Here is a 10,747-nt window from a genome sequence, read left to right as displayed (position 1 = left end):
CGTGTTTTAGTATTCATACTACGTAACTTACTCGTTTCAAGTTAGTATTTCCCAAAGCACTGCGCCGAGCGCACGCCATGATGAAGTGTTTAATAGTTTTTATATTTACCGTTGCGACATGTCACGCCGAAATAGAATTCAGTGGAAGAGTGAGAAACTTTAGTTTAGAACTTTTACATTATACACAACTGGAAACGGAAGGGCATGTTGTTATATCGCCCTTCGGTATATGGAGTTTGATGACTGGCGTCGCCCTTGGAGCGACCGGCAAGAGTAAAGCTCAACTTGAAAGGGCATTTTTACTACCTGGCAATCAGATATCTATTATAAATGGTTACCAAAATTTGACAAAGACAGTGCTCGATCCGAGAACACAGGGAGTTCAATTAGCAAGTAAGAATTTCGTTTTCAAGGACAAAGGATTCCATATGTTGGCAGATTTTAAGAAGACGTTAACATCTGACTTTGGGGCAAAGATAGTCGAATTAGATTTTAAAGATTCGACCACAGCAGCACGCATCGCCAACACCGCTATTGAAGACTCCGGAGCGACAGTTTCAAATGTACTAAGATCAGATGATTTTGGGACAGCGAGAATGATTTTGACAAACGTGATATCTTTTAAAGGTCTTTGGTCTTCGCCTTTTAATGTTTCAGATACAAATATCGAACCGTTTTACGATGAATACAAAAACGAAATCGGGAAAGTTAAAATGATGTATCAAAGAGCGATGCTACCTTTTTCAAATATGCAATCACTGAACGCATACGTAATGGAGTTACCTTATGGTAACGATAACAAATATAGCATGCTAATTATCTTGCCCTATCCAAAAATTAATGTAACTGAAGTATACAAAAAGTTTTCTACGATAACACTGAAGGACATATTTGACAGACTTGAGAGTGATATTAAGGATTACGGGCTGGAGGACGTCGATGTCAAACTGCCACGATTCAAAATCAGTACGAACGTTGTTCTGAACAAACCATTAAACAGTATGGGCGTGATTGACATATTCAGTTCAAAATTAGCAAGCTTCAAAAAAATAACTGGAGAAGAAATATTTATATCCGCTATTGTACACAAGGCAGACATAGAGGTCACGGAATCGGGTACAGTTGCTTCCGCAGATACATCGGCTTACTTCGCCGATCGCATCTCGACTCCCGCCTTCGAAGCGAACCGACCGTTCATATATTTCGTGATGGAAAAACTTACGACGACTATAATATTTAGTGGCATTTACTCTAAGCCGAGCATTTTTTGAAGTGTTTTATAATAAGAAATATGGAAAAATCGATGGAAGTGCGTGAAAGATGGAAAAAAAATAGGTGTGATGTCTGTATTGCATTCGAAATTTGATTCTTCAATGACAAAGTCATGTTACAATACTCAGATGTTGTACTTCTTCGTGTTCGTTGTGTGATTTCATAGGTTCTCGTTTCTGAAATAAAAGCATTTATTATGTAATACTTTTATCTTTCGAAGTATGTTTAATTAATCTCTAAGATATTTATCTGTGTAGCTTATAACGAGAGATGTAGCAACACTGTGCATTGAACTTTATGTCATAGTCAAAACATTATCTAATATATCCTTATGTTGACGTCATCCGGTATTTCCTGCCGTTTAAAAGCAACTACAAATCATGATGATATGTATGTTTCATAAAAGACGGACTTGTATTGAAAACATCAAATCAAAATGTTTATTTTAACAAATAGATCAATATGATAATGAAATTTGTTTAAATAATAATTAAGGGTGAAACTTAAATATTTGCATAAACAACAAAGTAGGTATTGTAACCTTTCTTATAAAATAAACTTGGTATTTTTTAAAATATATAGAATTAAATATGTCTTTATTTATGAATATAATAGAATTTACAAAGTTTAAAACGAAGCTACTTCATGTTTTATAGTCAGATAGTCAGATTTAATATCTTATGTCCTTAGAAGTAAAGACTGCGAAATGATACTTATATATTTCAAGTATTTTTGTTAATAAAAATGTTAACCTAAGGTTGCTTGTGTTTAATTATGATGTCGAGCTAATAATATAAAACAATGGAAAATTAATTAATTACAATACAAATAATATTATTTAAGACAATATGGCGATTTTATAACTGCTTAGTAGCGATTACCACCAGAGGCGCCAGACAACCTTACACGCTTGGAATGAAATAAAAATTTTAGGTGTGGTGCGTATATATAACAATATAATTGATTAATACATATCAGAATTTGCCGAGATGGCCCAGTGGTAAGAACGCGTGAATCTTAACCGATGATCGTGGGTTCAAACCCGGGCAAGCACCACTGAATTTTCATGTGCTTAATTTGTGATTATAATTCATCTCGTGCCTTACGGTGAAGGAAAACATCGTGAGGAAACCTGCATGTGTCTAATTTCACTGAAATACTGCCACATGTGTATTCCACCAACCCGCATTGGAGCAGCGTGGTGGAATAAGCTCCAAACCTTCTCCTCAAAAAGAGGAGAGGAGGCCTTTAGCCCAGCAGTGGGACATTCACAGGCTGTTACGGTACGGTATCAGAATTTTATTAGACAATATACATAGGGTGATGATGTCCTCCTCTTATAATCCGATGGGACGGCAAACCGACATGACCGGAGAGAGATGCACGACAAACGGCTTTACGTGCTTATCAAGGGAGTGTTAAGACTGTCAACTTTCAAACTTCGGGTTGTTACTGACATTTTTTGACGGAAAAATCAATAACATTGTAGGCCTATTTTTTTTGTATCTCGTTGGAAAAACGTATTTATGCGTTTCCACCACATCAAGTGGGGTATGTAAGACTCCCCGGTTCCTGGAACTCCAGTGAACCGGAATACCCACAAAAAAACCAGCAGTACCCTAACCGTCTCTTCGGCGGACGTCAAGGGAACGCTTACGCATACTACCGTGAACTTTTTTGGCCCAACCTTGAGCTTGAACCCAGGACTCTGCAGCATGATGAGCTAGCGATTAACAAGGCAATCTTGTGTAAGATCAATAAATATAATTTATATTATAGTATTGAAGTAAGACAAAGTAACAAGAAAAACTATAGTTTCTTTTTATAATTGCCAAAATTCAGCGCTTGTTTATTTGACAACGGTAAGGCATTTCATAACTCAATCGCCTATTATATAATACTAGAAAAATCTGGTATACATTATCCTGCCTGTGTGTGCGTGTGTGCTTATATAATACACCAATTGACATTCCGATTGGTAACATTATATAGGTAGATTTGCTGTAACACACACATATATATATATATATATATATATATATATATATATATATATATATATATATATATATATATATAACACCTTCCTACCTATATATACTATAGTATACCTTCTCAATTAGAAATGCACATACATATGTAGGTATGTGCTAAGTTTCACGTCGTTCACCCAATATACCAACATCAATATTTATATATATATATATAATAATAATATCCTGGGACATTTTTCACACACGGCCATCTGATCCCAAATTAAGCTTGTACAGAGCTTGTGCTATGGAAACCAGGCAACTGATATACTACATATACTACTTTTCTTTTATAAATACATACTTATATAGATAATTACACCCAGACTAAGGACAAACAGACATGTTCATGCATACAAATGTCTGTCCCGGGTGGGAATCGAACCCACAACCTTCGGCGTGGAAGGCAAGTATCTACCAACCACGCCAACCGGCTCGTCAAATGAATATATATATTTATTTTCATGTTTACTTGCTGTTATCTTGAAAGTATATAAAACATTCGTCGCTTAAACGGAATGTATATATTCAAGATTATCGTAGGTCACGCACTGTTTATATATTTGTGAAATATATGATTTGCAAAGCAGCAAACATCATTTCTGATATTATAAACGCGATATTGTTTTTTACGCTTATACGTCTTACCACAGATTATCATGACATTTTTCATACACGTTGTTAGGGGTGCATAAAGGGGCGGAAGGGATACTGGTGGTAGAGCTTTGTGCAAGCTCGTCTGGGTAGGTACTACCCACTCATCAGATATTCTACCGCAAAACAGCAGTACTTGGTATTGCTGTGTTCCGGTTTGAAGGGTGAGTGAGCCAGTGTAATTACAGGCACAAGGGACATAACATCTTAGTTTCCAAGGTTGGTGGCGTATTGGTGATGTAAGCGATGATTAATATTTCTTACAATGCCAATGTCTATGGGCGTTGGTGACCATTTACCATCAGGTGGCCCATAAGCTCGTCCGCCTTCCTATTCTATAAAAAAAAATATCGAAAAAAAAACAAGGACGACTTTCATATACTTTATTTATGACATTATTTTAATTCTAGATCACGACTCAAGCTGATGGATAACAGCTACTATTATATAGGCACATAACTTTTAAATTATTTTTCTTTTAGTTTATTTTGTAGTCATTTGGAAACATTTAAATTTTTATTATTACAAACAATACCATTGTATTTATTAGTCATAATGTTATGTAGAAACGACAGTGGTAAGAAGATGCTATAACGATTGTATTGGAGAGTATTTCTACAAGAAACAAGAGTAGACTAGTATACTTTAAATAGTATGACGGGTATAAAGTTACATAGAAGTAAATAAGAGTGCGTTATCATATAATATATATTACTTCATTTAGTTCTTATGTGTATTTCATGTAAATTAATTAAGTACATTGCAAGTTTAATTAATAATTATGTGGTTTAATAATATTTTTCTGTAATAATCGTAAAACTTTTGTATTACTAGTGGCGCCACTTGCGTCACACTGTAGAACTTCTTGATAATTAGGCTGAGTGTTGAACGAGCATTATACCTTGACCATTTGAGATCATATTCAACACAATTATATAACATTTGTTTCATAGTCATGCTTCGATAGATGGCGCTGCTTATTTTTCAAAATCTGTATTCCGTAAAACGGGTCGTATTTATAGTGTCAGTGATTGTCTGATTGTGTACCTACTCTTTCATGTCCAGTATTAAAATCCTACCTGTGGGAAGGACTGTAACCGAGTGATCATATTATATGATTACTAAGTTTTACTATATATACATACTTTTTTTGTTAATTGGAATGCTACAAAGAATAAATAAATAGAAATGCAACAGAACAAACAGCCCGATACTTGTTTACCAGTCGTGAGACGACTGTTAATAACTGTTTCACATAAATATGTTATGATTTGTAAGCCAATTTTATCGAACTAATTCGAGACGTAAATAAAATATTATTTTTGAAAATAAAAACATACAAATACTATTGAAAATTACAACGGAAATTTGAAATTGAGTTAAAAAAACATGAATGGCGAATTTTCAAGATTCAATTCAGTTAGTTTGATTCAAGTTAGCTCGTAGTCGGTTTTACGGTCGATTTCAAAATTAAACGTTATTCTCATCTTCCTCAGCCGAAAGACGTCCACTGCTGGACAAAGACCTCCCCCAGGGATTTCCATTTTGACCGGTTTTGCGCTGCCCGCATCCAACGGCTTCCCGCGACTCTTTCTATGAACTATGAAAATATGAATAAACGTTATTGTTAACAAAATATCGATCCCTTTATTTCAATTACAAGAGTAAAGAAAAATAAACAACGTTGATATTCAGTAACAGCCTGTGAATGTCCCACTGCTGGGCTAAGGCCTCCTCTCCCTTTTTGAGGAGAAGGTATGGAGCTTGTTCTACCACGCTACTCCAATGTAGGTTGGTGGAATACACGTGTGGCAGAATTTCAGTGAAATTGGACACATGCAGGTTTCCTCACTATGTTTTCCTTCACCGTATAGCACGAGTTGAATTATAATCACAAATTAAGCACATGAAAATTCAGTGGTGCTTGCCGGGTTTGAACCCACGATCATCGGTTAAGATTCACGCGTTCTTACCACTAGGCCATCTCGGCTCCAAGCTCAAACGTTGACATTGAATTGACGTAATATCATTGGTCGAGATCTTGAATAATCTTTGCCATAGATTATAATGAATTCCCTTCGATAGTGTTGTATAATAAATAAAGATATGTTAATCAAGATCAACCTATCTGTAGTACAGTAACTAGAAATCACATGGTATTTATAAATATAGGGTTCGTTGCTTGTTGTTTTTCCATTAATTACTAGGTGATAGGCTTTGTGTAAGCCCGTCTGGGTAGGTATCACAAACTCAAGATCTGCGAGTTGGGCTTTCGGATAGCGTCCCATAAGAACGAGGCGCTATGGTTCCATAAACTGCCGAGGAGCAGGAAACTGCCGGACTCGCACGTCCGCTTTGGTGACTTAAATGTCCAAGAAGCCAGGTACATAAAATACCTGGGCCTAACCCTGGATGGTCGCTGGGGCTTCGAAGAGCACTTCGAGTGCCTAGCCTCCCGTATCGAGAAGGTAGCGGGTGCCATGCATAGACTGCTACCTAATCTCGGGGGACCGAGGGCGAAAGTTCACCGTCTCTATGCCGGTGTCGTGCAATCGATGGCTCTTTACGGGGCAATCATTTGATTTGACAGGCTATTGAGCATCCGCCGCTGCAGGACTAAAATCCAAAGAGAGTGGCCATCCGCATAGTGCGGGGATATCGCATGATATCATACGAGACGGCAATTGTCCTAGCGGGCTTTCCACCCTTGGATATTCTGGCGGATATGAATGCGAGGCTCTATCCACAGACCAGCATCCTCCGTCAGAACAGTGAAAGCACGCCCTCTTCTAGTGTGCTCGAGGCGTTGAAGTGGCGGGAATACTGGAGAGCTCTTGCGACGTGGCGCACCCTTCTCTGCGAAGAACGGTACGCCCGCAAACGCGTCCTCGGAGCGATCCTGCCAGTCTTCAAAGCCTGGATGAGATGAAAGCGACGAGTCACCTTACGACTTACGCAGGTAGAGACCGGTCACGGTTGTTTTGGAGAATACCTGTTTAAGATCGGACGCGAATTGACGGCGATGTGTCACCACTGTGGCGCGAATCGGAACACCGCTCAGCATACGTTGGAGGCGTGCCCCGCGTGAAGTGCAGAGTGGGAGATCCTGGTCCGTGAAATCGGACAAGACCTGCCCCTGCGAGTAATCTTCTTGGCGATACTTCGCACGGAATCAGCGTGGAGGGCCGTAGCCTCCTTCTGTGAGACTGACATGGTCCAGAAGGAGATTATGGAGTGGGAACGGGAAAGGGCCGGTCCTGCTCAGCGGCCGAGACGATGTCGTCGTCGTCTACATCGTCTCGGCCCTCCCACAGCCCAGACGCCCGGGGCTTAAAAGATCAAGCATAACTCTGGGGCCGTGGATGCGTAAGATGGGGGCCTCGCGTGTCCTATTTCAAATAGCCCTGAGGAGGGCGACAGCCGATATGGCCTCGCACTGCCGTACGCGATAGCGAGGACTGCGGGAGAGCGAGATTACCTTCGCCCCGCTGAGGAGAGCTCCGCCGAGCCACAAGCGGAGCAAAGCACGAGAGAAGCCGCGGATGCGTATATCAACACGATCGCGCAGCCTCTCCGATCCGTGCTGAGGATGATCATCGCAGTGGTTTTAGTGGGTATAACATTATTTTAAGATTAAATTATCTTATGAACTTATTTCATTCACAACAAACAAAATTCTTTAACATTTAATAGCAATGTTACTGCATATGCATTTCCCGAGATCTATACCGAACCGAACCGAAACAGCCTGTGAATGTCCCATTGCTGGGCTAAAGGCCTCCTCTCCTCATTTTGAGAAGAAGGTTTGAAGCTTATTCCACCACACTGCTCCAATGCGGGTTGGTGGAATACACATGTGGCAGAATTTCAGTGAAATTAGACACATGCAGGTTTCCTCACGATGTTTTCCTTCACCGTAAAGCACGAGATGAATTATAATCACAAATTAAGCACATGAAAATTCTGTGGTGCTTGCCCGGGTTTGAACCCACGATCATCGATTAAGATTCACGCGTTCTTACCACTGGGCCATCTCGGCTTACATAAGTCGAGATTTATACACTGTCAGTAAATTTTCGTGTCTCTATGATACGGTCAGTCGGGGATTCCCCAAAATGTTAATGTTAGTTCCGTTAGTGTGGCTAGTGCAGCTAGGATTCCTTTTTGCACTTTTTTCTGAGTTTGCAGCTGTTAAAGCTGAAATTTTAAGTGTATATATGTAAGAGTACATATTTATTTGTATATGCTCTGTTATAGTATTCCAATTAATATTATAATTAAAAATTCATCCTTAATATAATACAATGTGTATTCCACCAATCCTCATTGAAGCAGCGTGGTGGAATAAGCTCCAAAAAACCCTTCTCCTCAAAAAGGGGTAGGAGGCCTTAGCCCAGCAGTGGGACATTCACAGGCTGTTACTGTTACTATACTTAATATGAAAGCGAATTTTATTTATGGTGTCACTTCAAGAATGAGATTTTTGAAGTGACATCACGATTTCAAATTTCAGAGTAAATATTTTTATTTTTAATAGCCAGTAGGACGATCAATAATTACAAAGTCATATAAAAAACCAATGGGGAATTCCAGTCTTGAACTGCCCTGTGCTCTTACGATACATACTCGTACATTATGTATATTGCAACAGATATCATTATTATGACTTCTAATCGGCCATTTGTTATTTAGATTCTTATGAATGAATTAATTAATTTATTTATTTTCATTTATCTATAGATTACAGAAAGTCTTATCAGCCACTACCAGTACCTACGTAGATAACTAATACTGACTTTAAGAGTAATTGTGTGATGAAAGATTCATTCATTTCATCACGATTGTATTCACGGGGGCAGATAGTATTTTTATAATTGGTTTTTAATTACATTACAATTATTCACGCAAACAAATCAAGATAAGAGATAATTGTAATAATTCTATAAGAGGTCATAGTTAATTCGTATTACAATTTATTCTTAAGCGGCAATGCCTGTGGGTGGTGGTGGTGGTGGTGACCACTTACCCATTAATTATCAGGTGGCCTTTTTGCTGAATTCACACAAATAGTACCAGTTGCGTTGTTCATTAAATCTTTATGTTAATTAAGGTCGACTTTTTTCAATTAATAAACGTGATGATACTTTCGCGATAAGTTCTTATAATATTTCCTTTGCCCCTTTTGTTTATTATGAGTAAAAATAAATGTTATATTTACAGGGTATTTATATTTTCAACCTATTATATATTTTATCATTTATATACGAAGACGATATAAAATATATTTTAGAATCAATTGGCAATAATCCGCTTAAAAATACAAAAATATATAATGGCAATAAAAAAAACAAGTCGAAATAAAAAATAATGACGACACTGTTTATACATCGATCTCAATCACAATAAAGAGAGAAAAAGAGACAGCCTATATTTGAATCTCATATTAAAGCTAAGAACTTGTTTTAGTATTCGTACTTGATACCAACTCGTTTCATCTTAGTATTTTTCAAAGCACTGCTGCAAGCGCACGCGATAATGAAGTGTTTAATATTTTTTGTATTTTATATTGCGACGTGTCATGCCGAAGTAGAATTCAGTGGAAGAGTGAGAAATTTTAGTTTAGAACTTTTACATTACACACAACTGGAAACAGAAGGGCATGTTGTTATATCGCCCTTCGGTATATGGAGTTTGATGACTGGCGTCGCCCTTGGAGCGACCGGCAACAGTAAAGCTCAACTTTCAAGAACCTTTTTGTTACCTAGCAACCAAAATTCCATTGTAAATGGCTATCAAAACTTGACAAAAACAGTACTTGGAACGAAAACAAAGGGAGTTCAATTAGCAAGTAAAAATTTCGTTTTTATTGACAAAGGATTCCAAGTATTCGATGCTTTCAAGAGGACGTTAACCTCTGACTTCGGGGCAAAGATAATCGAACTCGATTTCAAAGATACGAAATCAGCAGCACGCATCGCCAACACAGTAATTGAAGACTCTGGTGCTTCAGTTTCAAATGTACTAAGGTCAGAAGATTTTGGGGCAGCAAGAATGATTTTGACGAACGTGATATCTTTTAAAGGACTTTGGTCTTCGCCTTTTAACGTTTCAGATACAAATATCGAACCGTTTTACGATGAAAATAAAAAACAAATCGGCCAAGTTAAAATGATGTATCAAAGAGCGATGTTTCCTTTTTCCAATATTCAATCACTGAACGCTACCGTTATGCAATTGCCCTATGGGGATGATAATAAGTATAGCATGCTAATTATCTTGCCATATCCAAAAATAAAGGTTACTGAAGTGTACAAAAAGTTTACTATAATACCAATGAACGATATACTCAACAGACTTGAGAATGACACCAAAGAGTACGGGATGGAGGACGTCGATCTGAAAATACCACGATTCAAAATCAGCACTAACGTCGTTCTCAACAAACCCTTAAACAATATGGGTGTATTCGATATATTTAGTCCTAAATTAGCAAGCTTCGAAAAGATTACAAAAGAGGAAATATTTATCTCTGCTATTGTACACAAGGCAGACATAGAGGTAACGGAATCAGGTACCGTTGCTTCTGCAGCTACTTCAGCGTACATCATCGATCGTATATCAACTCCAGTCTTCGAAGCAAATCGACCATTCATCTATTTTGTTATGGAAAAAGAATCGTCTACTGCAATCTTTAGTGGAATTTATTCCAAGCCGAGCGTTTTTTAAAGTGTTTTATTGTGATTAATATTTAAAAAATGCATGAATCAAAATAAATGTGTGTTAATGAA

The 10,747-nt window shown here is 37.8% G+C and overlaps 1 protein-coding gene across 1 annotated transcript; it reads left to right on the top strand.

Moving 5' to 3' along the window:
- Positions 1 to 10,747, top strand: LOC126777552 (serine protease inhibitor 77Ba-like). The gene is made up of 2 exons (XM_050500610.1): positions 1 to 627; positions 10,042 to 10,747. Exons 1-2 carry the CDS (start codon positions 78 to 80, stop codon positions 10,683 to 10,685), a joined length of 1,194 nt encoding a protein of 397 aa, XP_050356567.1. The 5' UTR covers positions 1 to 77; the 3' UTR covers positions 10,686 to 10,747.

The sequence above is a fragment of the Nymphalis io genome, chromosome 23 (genome assembly GCF_905147045.1).
Source record: "Nymphalis io chromosome 23, ilAglIoxx1.1, whole genome shotgun sequence".
Lineage (NCBI taxonomy): Eukaryota > Metazoa > Arthropoda > Insecta > Lepidoptera > Nymphalidae > Nymphalis > Nymphalis io.
This window is presented reverse-complemented; position numbering and strand designations above follow the sequence as displayed.